Raw genomic sequence first — 20,830 nt, 5'->3', positions numbered from 1 at the left:
CCACTCGGCTATGCACTATGCAGCCGACAACTCCCTTTGATTGCATGACATTGGTCAGCTGTTAGTATGCCAACCATATGACCATCTGGCAACCTCTCTTTTTATTCTAGTTTCAATGCAATTCAAGAAACAACTGTCTGTAGTCTGTACTGTACTTTGTTTTTGTTCACTGTTTTGTTTTGATAAGCTAGTTTGTTTTGTTTGCCTATTTTAACAAGGTGGAATTCTAGTTATATCACTTATGCAGTTTAATCCTGTCGGTGGAGATGTGGTATCGTAAGAATGTCCGGCTTCCTGAAGTCAATCCAGTTCTTCAATATATATTATTTTTCATAAGCGCATTATATTGGGTAAGTTTGTGTTAGTTGGCAAGTTTTTATGTACTTTGCTGATGTTAGCAGTTGCGTGGTTTTCCATTTCATAAGCTATTTTGGTAAACTATTTTAAAAATCATTACTTTCAGGCTTCCAGCCTGTGGTACCGGTAACTCACTGTCAGGGGCGCCGGAACGGTTTTTCACTGGGAGGGGGGGGGGGGGGGCAGAATTATGGAAAAAGATCACTTTTGTTGCTGAAAGGCCAATTTTTTTTTAAGTTATAAGATATAGCAATAATGCTTATCCATCAGCTCATCATCGACTAATGATACAAGTGTCCAGTAAACATAGAACATTGGCACGGGAGGGCACCATGCTACCGGTATGTTATAATGATGCAGGCTAATTAGTAGGGCGATGTTTTGTCACTAAAGTTACTGTTTTTTAGTTGTAGGCTACCAAGTATTAACAAACGAAATGTAGAACCAAAATTTCATGGTTGTGGGGTCAATATTTAAGAAGTTATAAAGTTACCAAAAGTCACTTTTTGTGCTTTTAGGTTACTTTTCATTTCTTAGACCGTCACTTTATTTTGCATACTTTTTTGCCTAATTCCCCTATTTATTTATCTTTCATTGCTACTGGAGAGATGAATTTACATTCTATATAATGCCAAGACTTTTAATAAGATCTTCTACTATGATACAGATTTTAGGTTTGCAAGAGCCCATGCTTGTTCGTGTCGCGTGTAGCTTATTCCCAAAAACTCGTAAACGTGAAGTAATTTTTTTCGATGAAACAAATTGTGTTAACTACTGTATATTTAACCACTTGTTTTCCCTGCAACAGCTAATGTATTTGATTGACAGAAACTTCCTGCCAAAGAATGTAAAGTGTAGCGGACAACGGGTAACTTAACTTATCCGCCCATACCTAGCTGTAATACTAGTCTACAGCGACATTTCGGGCACAACAATGTGGCAGAAATGATCCGAGAACGAAGTCTGTACTTTATTACAAGTATGATTTTATTGTCACCACATAACTTAAAAGATTGCAATCGTCTTTCCACAACAGAACGTAATCCAAATCATAAGTCCAACCCAGGAAACTGCACACTGAACGTTGACTGACGGAGCCAGAATTAATATCACTACTGTACCAAAATCATATTATAGTGAGCTGCACCAAAAATTACACAGTACTCTGACGTACTCCTTACACCAAAAGTAAAATTCTCTCTCTGTCGAGTGGTTGGCCAAAACGCGATATACATAGTCGCTGAGGAATGAAGCATCTGTAAGCCAGAATGTTAAAGAGACGAAAAATTACGCATATGTGATTGAAAGGTGCCGGTTGCAAGAATGCGTTTAGCTGATTGGCATACGATTTCTTAAGAGGCAAGCAGATTCTTAATCATACTTCAGGAAGCCCAAAGCACACTTGCCAAACTACATGAATTCCTTGACTTACTGGGTAACATTACATAATGCAACAGAACGATAATTTCAAGGCGGTAACAGGCGTTTAAGAAAAGTTAAAAAGACCTAAGGTGAAACGCAGGGCGCTACATAAAGCATTACATATATATGTGCAATTTGAATGTGTAATTATGATTTGAGTACAAATTGAAACTAATTTAGATACTTTTTTTGTTGAATTGCTGCCATTTTTTCGCTTTCTTGTTTTTGTTGAATAAAGTTACTTTTTTGCAAAATTAAAGTTACTTTTTTGAGTTTTTTAAGTAACAAAAAATCGCCCTACTAATTAGTAATTATAAAGCTTTGGTAGAGAGTTTGCTTTGTTGAACCATAGAGTTTTGTCACTCTATGGTTCAACAAAGCAAACTCTCTACCAAAGCTTTATCATTCCATCAGTAACAAGAGAGGAATTTTGGTCAGTCAACTCAGAAAACTAGAAAAATCGGGAAAGAAAGTTTCAAAACTGCGACTGGACAGACGATATTTCGAAACTTGCATCAATCTGAACATATGCCCTGAATTTTTGAGATGTAAATTACCTAATCTAACGGTGTACAAGAAATCTGTCAACATTTTCCACCTTGTCCTCAGAAAAAAGTTGAAAGAAGTTAATAAAGATCTGGGTACTGCTGAAAAGCGTTACCAAGATGTGAAAAAACAAACTCTTCCACTTCTCTCTTTTCTGGAAAGAACTTGTCTGATCTCTTTGCTTACTGACCACTACAAGCAGATGGCGACACAAACCCTTCAAAAACATCACAAGAAACTCACAAATTTATGGAGACAACAAAGACAAAAAAGCCCAAACTGCATTATCAATCTAAGCAGAAAAGCCTTAAGCCTAGAAGAAGAGGATGCCCTACGTTACGGCTTAGACCACCACATCCTGCCAAAAAAAGTAAAACAAGACGAAGTAAAATGCAATGTAGAGCAGCTGGTGGCATCAATAAAGCGAAAGACAGATACACCAATCGATGACGACACAAAAGACCAGGTCAAGTTTCTCGTCCGACGCTTTATGTCTGATGCCAACCGCATGTGCTCTACACAAAGAAACAAAGCGCTTCACCGTACCTTGAGTGACCTCTCAAAAAACCAGAACATTAAGGTATGCAAGTTTGACAAAGGTAAAGGCACAGCAATACTGAACACTGAAGATTATTTTGAAAAACTGGACAAAATCGTTAATGACAGTACAAAATTTATTAAAATTGACGACAATAAAAAAGTGCACCCAATTATTTCCAAAGAAAGGTCAATTCAATACTACATTCGAAAATATTTAAAAGAATTTAATCAAGACGTGGTAAAATCTCTTATTCCAACTGGAAGCTGTCCTGGCAAATTATATGGATTAATAAAAGTGCACAAGCCAGGCAATCCCGCGAGACCAGTCGTTTCCATGATTGGCACTCCGGAATACAAATTGGCTAAATTTTTAGACAAAATTATAAAACCGTACATACCCAAGAACTACATGCTTAATTCAACTAATCAATTTATGGAAAAGTTAAAAGATTTTAAGTGTCCACCCAATAGTCGCATGGTGAGTTTTGATGTTGTGTCTCTGTTCACTAACGTGCCTCTGAAAGAAACTATTACTATAATTGCTGACCATATTTTTAGTGAAAACCAACCAAATCGACCGCCCATTGCGAAAAAATACTTCATAAAATTATTACATTTAGCCACAGAAGGCATGTTCCTGTACAACAATAGTTTGTTTCAACAGATAGATGGCGTCACCATGGGTTCCCCATTGGGCCCAACACTGGCAAACTTTTTCTTGGCACACACCGAAACCAAAATATTTGAATTTTATCGTGATTTTTATCCCAAACTGTATTTACGTTATGTTGATGATATTTTCGCCATTTTTGATGATGATGAAGCGTGCTCAAAATTTTTGAACCTTTTAAATTCGCAACATAAAAATATCAAATTTACACTTGAAAAATCCAATGATACCATCGCTTTTTTAGATGTTGAAATTGAAATTAAAGGCAATTCTTTTGACACCTGGATTTGGCAAAAACCTACCAACACTGGCTTGCTTTTAAATTATAACGCTCTATGCCCTAGGAAATGGAAATCTGGTTTAATCTTGTGTCTGTTATCTCGTGCTCGTTTGGTGTGTTCTGATGATCAGTTGTTTCAGAAAGAAATCAAGAAATTAAAAAACATGTTTTATTTAAATGGATATCCTTTTCACTTTTTCAATAAAGTCTTAAACACCTTCATGGCTGATGAACCAAAAGACACGCCTGAAGAAGTAGATTTTAGTTATTTCATTAATATACCCTACCTAGGAAAAGATTCAACAATTTTTGCGAAAAACCTAGCTAAACTTATAAAAAAGAAATTTTCATGTGACATTCATCCTGTGTATAAAACATTTAAAGTGCACCAATATTTTCAATTGAAGTCGCCTACCCCCTTTGCTCTTTCTTCAAATGTTGTGTGTAAATTTAGTTGTTTGCGTGACGCAAACCAGACATACATTGGTATGTCAACCAGACATTTGTTGACAAGGGCCGGGGAGCACTTAAACCCAAACCTAACAACTAAAAGTGCAATTAAAGAGCACATCGGCTCTTGTGAAACGTGCACTGACAATGTCTCGATCGCCCAATTTAAAATCATCTCTCGAGGCAGATCTGATTTTCAGACTAAGATCATGGAAGCCTTAAGAATCAAACGTAACAATCCATCTCTCAACCGGCAGTTATTCGCCTGTGGCTCATCGTTCCTTTTGTGTGTGTTCTAATTGTTTTGTCCAATGCCTGTAGTCTACACCTCACGTGATCTGTTTCCCACCGCATAATTTACTCGCAATCATTCTCGTATCATTTGTTCAGTTTGTGCTTTCAGTCCAGAGTGTCGTTACAGTTACAGTGCATAGTCAAATTTATCTTACGATTTTTCATTTTATGTATTGCAGATTTAATTCCTGATGAGGACACACGTACGTGTCGAAAACGTTTGAGTTTATTTTATTTAATTAGTAATTACCTAGTGTGATACAGAATTTCGTGTCGTGAATATTAGTTTGAGGGGAAAATGAAAGATTATAATTAGGCTACAGTCTAATAGCTGAAATTGTTATATCGTATTGCAAAATGTGCAGTAGCTTACATGACCTTAAAAGGGCATCATATCCCCCCATCCACAGAAAAATTGAGGGCAGGGGGCATCCGCCCCCCCCCCCCCGCTTCCGGCGCCCCTGCTCACTGTGAAGTGAAAGCTTTCCTCTTTTTCTTACCAATCCAAACAATCAAGTGTTTTTATGACAAACACAAATACAATGCAAAATCATGGGCTAATAAAAACTGGATTTCTACTGTCACTTACAGCAACCCTCATCAAAAGACTAGGCTAGCGTTTGTCAAGGCTGTTGTTTGAACCTGATATTGTACATTTAAATTACGTCAACAGGATATTTGCATAATTTACTTTCTGGTGTATCATTAAAAATTTTTACCAAGACACAGCTATGTGTTTATGTAGCCTGGTATGCGGATGCAACCTTTTCCGTCCCCTGAACATTTCATCCAACGATTTCATCCCCTAAAAAAATTGAGAAGAAAAATAGAACAAAGCCGATGTCGTTAATAGGAGTTTCTGCAAACATTTTAAAATTTCCCCTTGAATTAATCATTGAATTTTTATGTGCCACCACAAAATAAGTGTAACTAACCCTATTCTTAATTCGATAACCCTAACCTGAAAGAGAGGTTCAGTTTATCAACTACACTGGCGCCGACTTACGGGGTTACGCTGTTGGCGGGGTGGCAGCTACCCCGTTTAGGTTACATTACTTACTGCAAATAAATGTAATTTCAACGGACACTTAAATCTTTTTTTGATTATTGGTTTTCGCTTCAAGTCAACGTAAAGCAAGAGGTAAACCAATACAGTATTGCGAAGAAAATGATTACAGTTTTTGTCACAAGCTAAGATCTTATGATCTGCTTGATCTATTTGCAAGCAATGAAACAATTTCATTAATGCTTCCAAACGTGGTCTGCATTGTGAAAATATACTTATCGTTGCCTTCCACCACCTGCGCGGCGGAGTGATTGTTTAGTGGACTCAGGCGCATAAAAACCTACTTGCGATCTACCATGACGGCGATGCAACAGCGATTGAACCACGTCCTAATTTTAAATGTTTATCAAGCTGAAGCTTCACCGTTGACCAGTTGGATTGACAGAGCTGCTGTTTGCAAAAATACTTTTGCCAAATGTTAAGTATCAGAGCAGCAACGTAACAATAAAATTCACGACATACCTCCTGTGCTTTGTTTTAAAGTTGCTTTATAAATTATTGCGCTACAAATCAGGTGTGAAAAGACAATTGCATATACGAAACACGCTTAGTAAAAATCAAACAAAAGCATGCAGTTTGAAAGTTTTTAGGTTGCCATATTGTGTTATCCGCCACCCCGTGCAAAAATAAAAGTTGGCGCCTATGATCAACTATATTATATTATTTCAAGATACTTAAAGTGTCAACTGTTTCGGCAACTCCAATCAGCGTCTTTGTCGCTTCTGTATTTTTTCTCTTGATCTTTTCAAAGGAAAAATTTTGAAAAGTTGGTGGCAACTCCAATCAGCAACTTCGGCTCTGGTGTATTTTTTCTCGATCATTTCGCGGGACGGAATAGGTTGCACCCCTGGTATATATTCTATTAAAGCTAAACAGACTTGTGTGAATCAGATGGTCAGTTTCAGTCTTTTACAACTGAGCCGCAAAGTCACCTAGATCAGGAACTGCTTTAAAAATAAAACTGGAAAAGAAATGTGGTATCTACTTATGCCCCATCCTGAAAGATGTGAAACAAACCTTGTTTTTAACATTTGCAGATAAAGAAAGATATTGAATGTAGTGGCTTCATTTTTTTAATCTGAAATAAATTCTGCGACAATTTCATCAACCAAGACGAAGTGACTAAGTCTAAGACTGAGTTGTACCTATAAATACTCATTGTCAGTGTTGCAAGGTGTTTTTCACTAAATATAGTACGGTATATATTCTATTGAAGTTGATTCAAAATAATAGAAAAACAAAGGAATCAATATCAAAACCTGCAGCTGCCAATAATTTCCCTTAACTGGGAAGCCAAACTAGCCCAGCTGGCGGACAAAACTTATGAATCTGGCAACCCTTAAAAATTACCAGGCTTTGTTTACAGGCATTTGACATGGTTGTCGGACCATAATCTTACTCCTCACCGTAAATCGTAGCCAAAACTGTATTTTGCAAAACTGGTATAATTTAAACTGGCAACCCTAACAATGCCCGAAAATGCTTGACAATGCCCAAAAGGCAACAATGCCTGAAAATGGGTATTTAGAGGTGCCGAGACTGAGTTTTATTTCTGATTAACTAAAATTGTTGTTCCTAGTTTTAAATTAAAAAAAAAACGTTTGTAAACAAATAGTATTATATCATATTACAATCAGTATATATTCGTTACCAGTTGTTATGTTTTAGCTTGTTGGCTTGGGCTTGACATTGATTGGTGCATATGCATGTGTGGAAAAGGACCTAATTATCAAGGATTTTGCGAATTTGATTACTGATCCTGCCATTATCATCTTATGTTTTGGAAGTGGTCTATTTTTTCTGACATTTTTCGCATGCGTTGGAGCACTACGAGAAAATATATGTATGCTGCAGTTTGTAAGTGTTTCTGTTTTACATATAATATATGTATATTTCATGATTTTGTTTTAAGGTGGATAAATGTTATTTGGTACTTGCAAGAAAAGAGTGTTTTATAATTATTAATTATGTAGATTGTATATATTATGCCCTTGTTTGACTAGCATGTTTAAAATAGTTTAAAATTTACAAATTGTAAATGGCATTTTGCTTAGTAAGAGTACAATATATAATATATTCTATAAAACTAAGGTGTGCATATTCTTTTAATTTAAAATACTGATATAAAGTTTGACAGCTTTGGTATATTGTGTTTTCTAATATTTTTTTGATATTTTTACTTTTATTGCTCCAATGTTTCATTACAGTTTTCCACGATACTTACTATATCACTCTTAATTCAAGTTGCATCAGGTTTTCTCATGTTGTTGCTTTCTAATAAAGTGGAGAAAGTTGTAGAAGATTATTTTCAAGTGATGATCAAAACATACAGAGATGATTTAGACAGGCAAAATGTTGTGGATTGGGGACAACAAAAGGTAAGCATCAAAATATATGGTCATTGGTGCTTTCTACATTGCAGTCGTATTGCTGCTAGCCCAACTTAACAGCAACTGCATTATGTACGTTAGAGCAATGAAAGAGCATCTCGGTTAGGCCGTTGCGTTTTGAGGTCAATTTTTAAAAAATACATGTACAAGTAATAGGTTTGGCTAGGTGGGAAATCACATAAAACCACCCAAAAAAATTTTTGAGCAGCAAATATCAATGTTTAGGGGTCCCTCCGCCTCCCCGAAAATGTCCGAGCCCCATTTTTCCTTAAAGTTGCATAACTTCTAAACCGCTTGAGGTAGAAACTTCGTTTTTGGCTCAAAAGACTCAGAAGTCACATGTTCCTATCTGCTCTAAGAGGAATGTGTTCTTTAAAGTGTTGAGAAAAATAGTTATGAGCCAAAAAATGATTTTCAGGGCATTTGAGACTTTGAAAATCATAGTAACTGCCTAATCAATGCATATTTTAAAAACAAATGTTTAGTTGCAGAGTAAATTGTGTTGAAAGGTGTTGTGTATACTATATATAAGTAAACAAAGAACACATTCCTCTTAGAGCAGATAGGAACATGTGACTTCTGAGTCTTTAGAGCCAAAAACGAAGTTTCTACCTCAAGCGGTTTAGAAGTTATGCAATTTTAAGGAAAAATGGGGCTCGGACATTTTCGGGGAGACGGAGGGACCCCTAAACATTGATATTTTTTGCTCAAAAATTTTTTTGGGTGGTTTTATGTGATTTCCCACCTAGCCAAACCTATTACTTGTACATGTATTTTTTAAAAATTGACCTCAAAACGCAACGGCCTAATCTCTGTGCATACAACCAGTGGCGTACACAGGGAGGCCAAATGGGCCATGCCCCCTTCAAAAATAGGTCGTTAACAGGGTCATATTATATCCCTTGTCGGATACTTTTTGAACAAACCTCGTATGTATGGTATGACATCCTGACTCAAGTGTTTTTCACCGTTGCAGTTTGAATGCTGTGGTGCAAAGGAATATCATGATTGGACAAACAACATTTATTTTAACTGTTCGTCAACCAACCCCAGCATGGAGAGGTGTTCTGTTCCTTTCTCTTGTTGTGTTGATGATAAATCCGGTGTAAGTTCTTGAATTGAATATGATTTAATAAACCTTGACCATGCCAGCTCGTGGCATATCTGCAGCTGCAATGGACTGTGAATATCGGATTTGGGGGCAGCTTGAAGGAGCTCATAGTAATATTATTATTAGTCGTAACGATAATTGTATATTATTTTTCTCGGAGCCTTCAGCTGTAAATTTATTTCAAATTTCTAAAAATTTGTATTTTTCACCGTTTTTGCGTTTCAGAGAGTTGTCAACACCTTTTGCGGGATCGGAGTCTTAAAGTTGGATGTAAGTAAACTGTGTTGTTTGTCTTTATATACTCCATATTCCGAATGTAGAGCATCGTTGTTCCACAGATTGTCAATAGTTTTTAAGTTCTTCGCTTCAAAGGTCATCAACGACAAGAACATCCCTACAATGTTCGTTAATTATGTATATTTGTTTCAGAAAATAATGTGGTGAAACAAATATTTCGTAATGATAATTTGCTTGTGTTGCCTTCCTGAGGGGTGGATACTTTTTGATCGCTCCATACAAATATGGTACATCTCATAAAGTGGTGGTAAATGTTCACAAACATATCGAATATGATTAATGATGGAACTCGATATATGCTCAATGAAATGTCTTGCTTTAACACTAGAATGGTATTCTTGTGGTCAAAACTCTGAGACCTAACACATGTCTTGGTGTAACATCATTTTACAATGTTTCAGTGAATGGTTGAAACAGTATGTCAAATGTTTCCATGCTTGTGCCCAGGTGCTGGATGCTCAAGAGGTTGTATACACCAATGGATGCATATATACGCTGACTCTGTGGATACACGACCATATTTTTGTTTTGGCATGCCTGGCAGTTGCCCTTGCCGTACCACAGATCATAGGAATTTATATTTCAAGAATCCTTGCACTTCAAATCAAAGATCAATTGCATTATATGAAACTTAGTGGACAGATACCTAACGACACGTAAGCTACACTCAATACAGGTCTGCACCATGCAAATATTGCTATAAACTGACGTAAACTTTCTAGCAAAGTTGCGAAAGTTGTGCCACATACGTTGTCGTTGTACTAACCAATGACTTTTAGCGCTACTAAGCGTGTTGTCATACTCCACTTTTAACATGTGTTTGTCAGTGGAGTGCTTTCCAGGGTAGATTTTATGCCCGACGCAGCCTGGAGAATGTAGCCTACCATGGATTGAGCTTGCGTGCTGTACGTAATATGCATTACTTTTATGCATCTCTTGTTACTTATAGAGTATTTCTAGAGTTTATTTACATTTTCTATGGTCCTTAAATTGTAAAACTTGCACAAAAGTGCATTTACCTTCTCCACCAATACCTAGGCTTGTTTCAGAGAACTTCTAGTTTTGTCAACTTGACCATATATAAAAGCTCCTGTTAGATTCGGTTTGTTGCGCCACCACTTGCTATATTAATTAGCCGAAAGTATAGTTTTTGATAGAATAGTTGGTAGTTGTTTGATGGCATTGTAGTAATTTTGGTGCTTATAAAACGGGTCTGCTACTATTCGGTGAGACCGATTCGGAGAGTTCCCTATTCGGAGACAGCCTTTTTCGGAGAGTTCCCTATTCGGAGATTTTTTGACATTTTTTTTTTGAAAATTATCGGGAACCGTAGCCTAATTATCATTGCCGCTTTTACATCGTTTTAACGTCGCTAAACGTTTAAATCGTGCAGACAAAATAGAAATAAAATGTTTGAACAATTAAATGAAAATTCGTCATGTCAGTTCAGTTGAATTGTTTTTATTTGTGACCATCATATCAAAAACAATACACGTCAACATAGCAAAGGTAGAAGCGACAAAACGCGAACGTTAAAACGTTTACATCACAACACACATTATTACCTGATTTGTTGCCGCCCAAGTGTGGATGCGAGCCTTGCATTTCTCATCACGTCGAGAACAACGCCAGTATATATTTCTTAGGCCTGTCTGCAGTATATCTTTCTAGTTGAAACATGTAGCCATCATGTAGAAAAACCTCACCTTTGCGTTGCGTACTAATTGATTCCTCTGCCATGATCAAGTAACATCAACTGAGGGTCTAACGAAGGAACTAACCAAAGGAATTCCAGGTCATGTAACGCCGAAACCCAGGTTTACTCTAAACTGCCACTTAGGTTTTAACTTCATCTTTTATGCCAAACGCAATTTGGCAACTGTCTTTTTTTAGTTGACACGTTTTCGCTGAGACTTTATCTCTTAACCCCTATTGTTAATCATGAAAACTGTTGTTTTGATGTAAAACACATGTTTTGAACGAACCCAGACAACAAAATTCGTCATTTTTACATTGATTCGAACGTCTGCAGACGTTGAATCAATGTAAAAATGACGGATTTTGCCGTCTGGGAAGGCACTCAAAGGTAAACACTGGATAAAATGCAAGAATGCAAAAGAAACGATAGGTATTGTGGAATAAAATACAAAATTCTCTAAATAAACAGAAGAATCGGACATATATCTCCCTGTTATCATTTTTAATGTAAAAATTCCTTTTTGTGGTCCCTTTGTCTGGAACAAATAAAAACTGTGTTGAAATTTCCGATTGTAGTTTTGGTCTCAATCTCATCATCATGATTCGGAGTAAGATGTTTGTGAGGTGATTCACAAGGCTAATTGCTCTGTGGAGTGAGCATTCTGTTGCTCCGGTTTTCTTTGGTAAAGTTATGAATATGGAACGTACCAAATCACTAGGGTCTTTCCGGTGTCATAAATATGATTTAAGATCTCAGTGGTTAGGTCTAAACCCCACTCATCTAAAGCTTCGAGAATTTCAAGTATAAAAGAAACGATATTGTGGAATAAAATACAAAATTCTCTACTGTAAATAAACAGAAGGCGCCGTTGGATTTAGAATTTTGTAATAGTTGAGGATTCTAATATATTCTAAGTTTGCATGCAGAAGGCGACGCAGGATACATGTCAATTTTATCTGAGCAAACATTAATAGTTCAAAAATAAATTTAAATCGCTTTTTAGTCTTAAGATCTCAATGGTTAGGTCTAAACCCCACTCATCTAAAGCTTCGACTATTTTTTTCTGCACGATTTCAACGTTTAGCGACGTTAAAACGATGTAAAAGCGGCAATGATAATTAGGCTACGGTACCGACGAATTTTCATTTAATTGTTCAAACATTTTATTTCTATTTTTTCTGCACGATTAGAACGTTTAGCGACGTTAAAACGATGTAAAAGCGGCAATGATAATTAGGCTACGGTTCCCGATAATTTTCAAAAAATCTCCGAATAGGGAACTCTCCGAAAAAGGCTGTCTCCGAATAGGGAACTCTCCGAATCGGACTCACCGAAACGGGCCATTCCGTATAAAACAGGCTATAATTTTTGTGTTTCTTGACTTACCCTTTTTATTTAAAAATAATGTTGAATGATTGTCTTCAAAAAACGATGTTCTGACATCTGCTGGAAAATCCACAGTTCTACAACAATAAGGTGTTTTATTGCGCTTTGTTTATCCAATATCCATCCAAGAGCGACAACACTTTGTTTTGTACAGTACCAGTATGCCTATTATGCTTTGAGGTGTCTTCGTAATTTTAAGTAACTTTGGGCTGTTAACATGTAAATTGTAACCTAAAATGTTATTTTAATTAAACAGTAGAATTTAACAATCCAGAACTGGAACCAAGATGCCAAACGTTTTCTCATGTATCAATTGTTGCTACTAGAAACTTTCATAAAATAATAAGGGACATAGGTCACAGTCCTCTGATTGCACTGATTCTACACTACATTTCTATTTGGACACAAATTCTAGCTCATTTTTAAACGATTTGAATCATTGCTTGAAGGCAGTTCGAGCATTTTTCAAACGTTTCTGCTTGTTGCCTGTGTAGCACTAAAGATATGGACATTCAGAAAGACGCTGTTAAAAGATGGTTAAAATAGTTAGGGAATGGTTTGCTGGTCACCTTTGATCAGGGATGGATCCAGCCTCTAATTTTGGGGGGGTGCTGCTGAAATCTATTTTCATTCAAGGAGGTCCATCAGTGTGGCACTGTCATCTGTCAAAATGTGTCTCGGCTGTATTTAGCATACTGAGTGATAAGCATTCATGTTGTTAATACAGAATTACAGATGTTTTTGTTTAATATTAATAAAGACCTGAAAACGGAAAAGTGTGCATGAAAAATCAAGTCTTAAAAACAAGCATGAATAAAAAACACTTATGGTATAACAAAACTCAAGAACGTGATGAAATTTTGGGAAATATTGTAAAGTTTAAACACATGAGCAGTACAAAACACATGATTACTTCCATTGGTACACATTCCATTATCTACACGGCATCAATTCGTTACATGCTGATATAAAATGCTATGATCTATCAAAATATAAAGTAATATAATAGCAGTTTGAAATTTTTTGGGGGGTGCGCACCCCCCCTGGATCCATCCTTGCCTTTGATTTCGGCGTGCATTGTTCAACGAGGATGCCTGCTGATTTAGTTAACCCTACATATTTCTTTTGCCTGAAGTAAAGATGCACGATTTCCTAATTATCAGCAACGGTGCTCTTTATTATGTTCCGTTTACTTTGTGTTGCACTATATTCATTATTCATATACGCTGAATGTAACATAGATCTACAATCATTTCCAAAATTCATATGATATGATTTCCGCATCACAACCACATTATGTCTGCTTGTGTGAATCACATCTTCACTTTTGTATTCGCTTGCACTTGAGTTCTGTAGCCAATGAAGGGATAATGTTCCTATTGCCTTGGTTTTATATCGTGATCTTTCTATGGATTGTTAGTTGTTGCATAGTTTTTCTCTGCGTTTTGTGTTTATCTTGCAATAAACAAATACGTTACGTTTTTATCTCAGTTGTCATAACATAGATACATATTGAATTAAGAGGCCTGAAGGTGGTAGTCCAGTTTACCACCGGATATCCTGCACTGCAAGGCTTCTAAAGAGCAGTCAGTATTTGGTTTCATTAACCAATACACTCGGACCCTTCACTCTGTGAGGTGGTTTCAAGATAGTGTAACCATTGATGAATGAAGGTGTGGTCTGTACCTCAGCACCACATTCACAAGAGATAATTGATGTATCGGCAGCAGTGGTCGAGTGGTTAGCGCGTTGGGCTCGCAGTCGAGAGCCTGCATATTCGACTCCAGCCACCCGCACTTGCTGTTGTTTCTCTGGGCAAGAAACTTTACGATAGCCTCATGTGTCATGATTCCTTTTTGGAAATAGTGAGTTTTGGCCAATTTTCCATAATGGCAGCAGGTCCCATAGGCCAAAAATTCGAAATCGTCTATTGATCTTTTATACCGTAGCCTACCTCATTAGAAAGATAATTTAATGCTTAAGTTATATTTTGTTTATTATTTTAAACGTGGATGGTCGCGGAAAATTTTAGGAGATTAAAAGGGGTCGCGAGCAAAAAAGTTTGGGAAGCCCTTCCCTAAAGCTTGCACTCAATTATTTTCCAAGTTTATGATATGCTAGCTTGAGCTACGGTAACGTCGATCAGTCTACATATAGGAACCGCCGAGTAATGAAATGACTCGTCTTGGGAATGATGAAAAGCAACTTCGATAGATCTTCCTGCGACACAGCACCAGTGTGTTTGAACTTTTTTTATAGGTTGATCAGCTTTGCCTCTTCCCATTTTGTTCTATTCTGTGTGTCTGGTAACAATTCCGGTCCTATGATCAGAAAAGAATGCTGGAATTATCACATTTTTTTAACGTATTTGCAGTTTTAGAAAAAAAGGCATTCTCAAAAGCCTCTACAAGTATGCGAAACTACCAAAGAATAACGTATCAATGCTTTGTCAGTCCAAGGATGAAGATTCAAAACCAACCATGTCCACGAAAGTTGCGGCACCTGCACTAACCCTCTTCACAAATAACGTGTTTGAATTGAGGTCTTAATTTCCGACTGCTCATTGCGTATGGTTTTGTTTTTTGACGTTCCGATCAATATGAAAATGCTTTTCGTTACTCTGCATTCGTTCACTGTTACAAAAGAAACTGCAGTCACAGTGGTATGTCCATTAAAATCACCTGCCAAACTGTTTCCATTTCGCTAACTTCTATTTGATCAACAATACTTTGCACGAGAGATATTGGAGACACAAGGCAAGTAGGCCTAGTAGTAGCCTACCTTTTTCTAAGCCATTGCTATGTTATCTTCTTTAACTATCACACAGCAAACACTTGTTCTATCGTTGAACGCGAACAAGTTTTGCGCAGGTGCTGATTTGTTTGGTCATGTCCGCATTCGCACCACCTGGTGTTTAACATTGTTGTTTCACACCGTGCGTACCTGTTATGTATCTATCTATCGCTATCATGGTACAAGATAAACTGAAGCAAGATGGAAACAAAATGTAGGTGCCGTACAAGATACTGTACAAAGTTTAGTAAGGTTTAAAAACACACAAAATATCAGCTGATGCTTCCACGCTATATGTAAATTAACAAATTTCAACATCGTACTTATAAGTTAAATAACAATAATAATGATGTTGATCATCTGGCCTGAAAGTGCGTTTTTCAAACACCACAAAAGCAGTAAAGTAATAATTTACCACCTTGAAGGTAGAATTTATCAATAAATACAGCACAAAAAAAGAAAACTAGAGATCGGACAAACTGAACGGGGAATAAAGGTAGAACAGACTACTGTTCTCGAATAACCAGAATTATGTCAGTTGCGTTCTCAAAAAACATTCAACAAAATAATACAGTTGATTCAAAAACATCACCTTTTTCTGAATAACGTTGAATACACAATGGCTGGAAGATAGTGCAAGCACCCTCATTAGGTTACAGTGCAACACGACAAGAGTTAGTTTCCCAACAAATATCAACGTGGTATAAACCACTGGTCAATAACGATTTCATTAACTTGTCTATAATGTCTATGTAAAAAGAAAACGATTTATGTGAAAAGAACGTCAACACAGGGCTGAGTGCTCACTCTAGAACAGCGGGCATGGGCGAAACACGTGTCCATCGCTGTCAATTCTTGTGAAAGTTGAGTGCCGAGAGACACTAACTTTTCTACTGCTTCATATAGCAAAAAAAATGTGGCAAAATCCTCAAAAGGTTGAATGAATACGCATAGTCAGGTGACTACCCATTTTTTTTTATAAATTATAACCAAACGGACTGTAATAATACAAAAACAGCAACGTTGAAAAGTAGAGCATGATAAAAATGCATAGGAAAAACACATATATGAAGTAAATACTGTTCGAAGAACTAATCAATGTCACTGCCATTGTGTGAATCAGCATCAACTCTCAGTGCTGTGAGTTCTTGGGTTGCAGTGTTGTATAACATGTTTGTTCGTCGCGGTATTGTACGCGCATTGTTGACCGTTGTACCTTGAATGGCGCGTCGCAGCTCTTTTAAAGAGACGACTCCGACTAACCTGCCAACACTAGTGACATACGCATGTCCGAGACCAAGCAGTGAGAAGATAGAATGAACTTTGTGCAAAGAAGTTTGTTCAACGAGTTGGAACGGAGCCGGATCAACCTGGCAATTATCAAAATTGATTCGATCAAAAAGAGAACTTCTGTTTGATGTCGACGGCTGCATAGAAATGAAAGCTGGCTGATGGTCATTCGTCGTGGATTGAAGATTATCTCCAACAGAACGGGATCGCCGAAGTGTTGGCCTAACTCCATCTTTAACATCTGTATCTTGAGATGTCTGGGCTTCCTGCGCTAATCTCATTTGAACCAACTTGGCTTCCAGTAGATTTTCCAGTACATACCTTTGTATTGAGCCAATCAGTATCATGGATTCTGCAGAATCAACAAGAGGAAAAGTTTTCAGGCTGCAATCAGACAGGAGTTTTTCTAGATCTTTGTAAGTTGAAGTGTATGAGATAAACTTCACATTGCGTACCATAAAATCTTGCACAAACACATTGTACAACTTTCGTTTGCTTGAGGTGACATCGGGTAAGTAAGGAAGACCCTTAATTAAAATGATGCTGTCATAGATGGAGGGTTGAAGCCACTGAGCGATAGCATTTGAGATCAACACTGCAATCATGACCGGAAGAATGTGCGAAATTTGCCCAGTTAACTCAAAAACAATGACAGATGTGGATATTGTATGAGTTACAGCACCAGACAAGCTAGCTGCACCAACAACAGCATAGCCACCGGGAACTATTCTGTAAATCTGCTCTCCGTCACCACTGTAAATACCATCTGGGTATAAAACAGCAACACTCTCACCAACCAGTCGACCAAAAGCAGCTCCTATTAAAAATACAGGCATAAAAACACCAGAAGGGACAGGAAGAGTTATCGCAATTGCTGTCATAAAGAAATGAAAAACAATAAATATAGAAAGGGTAGTAAATATGTTTAGCGACGGATGATCCCATGCTGAGGGAACTCTGATAAAATCTTGTGATTCATCACTATAATCAAGACTTGCCCAAGTTTTATTGTCAAACAATGTTTCCAAAGCATTTTTTAGAGTAAGCTCACCAGCCATAAACTGTCCAAGTCCAGGAGGAAAAGTTAAGGAACTAATGACTAAAGAAACAATAGTTGGATAGATGAACCGATTACGCTGAAGAAATGCTGAAACTTTTTTATGTCCACGTATGAACTCAACAATTTGACGATGAATATAAACAAACAATGCTCCCGCGAAGCCACAAGAAACGCCAATTCCAATGAATGCTAAAAGTTCTTGGAGATCATAGGGAAATTGCACAGGAAAATTTGTCTTAAATAAAGCAGTGATAGTTTCCTCTTCAGAATTCCAGACAGCCAACAATCTAAATGCAAGTGCACCACACACAGCACTGAAAAAGCCTCTCCAGTAGTTTCTTACTGCAAAATACGTAGCTGTGACCTCAATGCTAAATAACACACCGCCAATTGGAGCAGCAAAGTTGCAAGCAACACCTACTGCACAAGCAGCAGCTAACATTTCATAGTTTCGAGATTCATTTTCTGCTGTATTGGCAAAATTTATTAAGAATTTATTGAGCAGTGTTGCAACTATACTGGCAATATGAACAAACGGACCTTCTTTTCCTATTGGCAATCTACTGCCTAAAGAAGAAGTGAGACCAATCATCTTTGCTACTAAAACACGAAATGTCAAATATTCATGTAGAACAACACCTCTCAAGATTGTTTTCATTTCAGGTATTCCTGAGCCAATGGCTTGTGGAGAAACTAAGTAAACAAAACCAACAGAAAAGGCAATAAATACAAGCGGGAAAAAAACCCATGCCAGGTACTGAAAAACAACATACGATTGTAATTCAGTGTAAAGCCAAAAATGAGCTGTTTGGCATTTCTGAATTGTGTAATCCATTGCAAAGCTCAATAAAGCCATAATGATTCCCAGCAAAAATAAAAACACCCACTCTGCTCCAATATGTTGGTAAATGTACTCTTTAAATGATAACCAATACTGGTGACAACGGCTGGAAATGGAAGTGTCATACTTAACAGAAGGCTTGCCTCTTTCAAATATTTCTTTTTCAAGTCTAATACGATTACTTTGGACTTTTGCAAATTCTCCCAGCTCTTTGCTGTACTTTCCATACATCACAGTTGCTTCATAGTCCATATGCGTAGCCTGATTTTCAGGATGTGAAAGGGATGAATGCCTTGCCATAATGATAAACAAGGTTTTTAAAATACCTATGACTTAATGTAACCCACTGAAAACGCAAATACTAAGTACTTTAACTAAAACTTGCAGTGTTTGTAAAATGTTATCATTTGAAAAACATAATCCAACTAAATCAAAAAACCATACACAAGAAACCAAATAACAGAAGCATGCAAGTAGTTCTAGGAAAATGGCCTCCAAGGCTATGACTACTTTTCATGGTAACTATAGCTACTGCCAAAATTACAGTCTTTGCTTTTATTGCTTATTTACACGGCGTGATGAGAATTTAAGTCACACTCCAACTCAGGCTTGTTGAAATGGTACAAGGAAATTAAAAAATATTTGTGTATTATATGATATAAGTCGCACCCTGTCTTTGTGGGTAATATTTGGTACAAAGTTCTGCATCTTGTACTCGATTAAATATGGTACGGTAGTTAATACACTGGTGGCATTACAAAAAAAATTCCCCCCCAAAGCTAATCAAGTATGCATCTGGCATCATTCCTATATTTAAACAGTTCTAACCAGTCATAAACTCAGATTTATTTTTACATGGCAATTAGCATCACTAGATGCCTGATTTCACGGTTGTAAAATAAAATTAGACCTAGTGCACAGTATTTTCTTGCAGTGATTGTCTTTTTCTTTGATGCTTTTTGACAGTTGGGAAAACCAATTAAAAAACAATACCCTAAATTTGTTTGTTGAATAAAAAACAAACACAGTTTTAATGTATAATTAATTTTGTTGTTATATTGAATCATACCAGTCATTTTTATGTCAGTGCAGCAGTCATTTTTATCATAAAAAAAAAGAATTCTCTTTATGGTTACAGTCATATTCATTTTTGTGAGAGTAAATTCACAGAGGCCTAATTAACTTATTGAAAACATCAATACCTACCAATTGTACAAGCTTTTTAGTTCACACCTTAAGAGAAAATATTTTTTTCCATTCATTTGCCACTTGCCTTACTAACCGGAGTTAACTCAAAATCAGTCAAAAGTAAAATAAAAAATTGATTCTCCCAATTTATGTAAGTCATTTTTAGGACAAAGACGTATGCATATGTTGGAATGAATTTGTTTATCTATTTAATTGTAGTTTTAAATCAAAATACCATCTACCGGTAATCAATCAATCATTTTATGTTTTATCATTCACGCGTCCGAGACGAAAAAGATACTAACTACAAAAATCGATATAAACCTACCAGCACGTTTACAAACGAGAAAAGGTGGCAAAACCTTGAAAGGTTTAAAACGTGCCTGAATGAAAAATTATGTAGTAAATTATGTAAAATTAAAATAAAATGATCTACAATTTATCGTTTTGTTGTTGCCGTTGCTAGGTGGGCTGGAAAGCCAATAGCATAACCAATAAAACTACATAAAAAAATGCAGCAAAAAAAAGTATTTTTATCACCATCTCAAAAATAATTGGTACCGTAAGGCAAGAGGTTAAAATGTACCAATCCAAAGTAAATGTCAATTATCTTTTTTTGCAATTTTATTTTACCAAAAAAGTGCCATTATTCTAAGTTATACAATTTGTATTTAGGTTGTCTTGATGAAAAATTTATGAATAGCCTACTATGGGTTACGATGGAGATGGGTTTGCTTATTTGAAAGAAAACTTTGCTGCTAGAAAAACGGATTGCTAATCTGTTTTTATTGAGAAATCAGGTACCCTTTGCTTGATGATGGCTTCAAAGAACAGGTCAGTCTCTTGGTAGCAACATGGGTTTGATAAAAAAGTCGGTAATTGACTTTTTTTTTAATTTTTAGCATGAGCAGTGTAGTGACATGAATTGTTGAAAACATACTGAAAGCATTAATCTTGAAAACTTGATGCGATAAAGAAAATGTGACTTCAAATTTGAAATCAGCTGCCAAAATTCAGCTAATAACACTTATTTTCACAATCAGTATCAATCTTTTTTTGCAGACCAGTCAGTCACCAGCGTCATGCCAATGCAACATCAGTATTTGAGACTTGAGTATTGTAGCAGATAACAAAAAAAAATTGGGGGAAG

The 20,830-nt window shown here is 36.6% G+C and overlaps 2 protein-coding genes across 2 annotated transcripts; one reads left to right on the top strand and one right to left on the bottom strand.

The window, feature by feature from the left end:
* Positions 1-266: 266 nt before the first annotated feature.
* LOC145770353 (tetraspanin-33-like) lies at positions 267-13,991 on the top strand. Its single transcript, XM_082581971.1, has 6 exons — positions 267-350; positions 7,294-7,482; positions 7,833-8,003; positions 8,992-9,120; positions 9,352-9,396; positions 9,871-13,991. The coding sequence occupies exons 1-6, from the start codon at positions 267-269 to the stop codon at positions 10,081-10,083; spliced, it is 831 nt and encodes a 276-aa protein (XP_082438097.1). The 3' UTR covers positions 10,084-13,991.
* A 1,395-nt stretch (positions 13,992-15,386) lies between these two features.
* LOC145770149 (chloride channel protein 2-like) lies at positions 15,387-18,762 on the bottom strand. Its single transcript, XM_082581736.1, has one exon. The coding sequence runs from the start codon at positions 18,742-18,744 to the stop codon at positions 16,393-16,395; it is 2,352 nt and encodes a 783-aa protein (XP_082437862.1). The 5' UTR covers positions 18,745-18,762; the 3' UTR covers positions 15,387-16,392.
* Between the last annotated feature and the right edge of the window lie 2,068 nt (positions 18,763-20,830).

The sequence above is a fragment of the Aplidium turbinatum genome, chromosome 5 (assembly GCF_918807975.1).
Source record: "Aplidium turbinatum chromosome 5, kaAplTurb1.1, whole genome shotgun sequence".
Taxonomy (NCBI): domain Eukaryota; kingdom Metazoa; phylum Chordata; class Ascidiacea; order Aplousobranchia; family Polyclinidae; genus Aplidium; species Aplidium turbinatum.
This window is presented reverse-complemented; position numbering and strand designations above follow the sequence as displayed.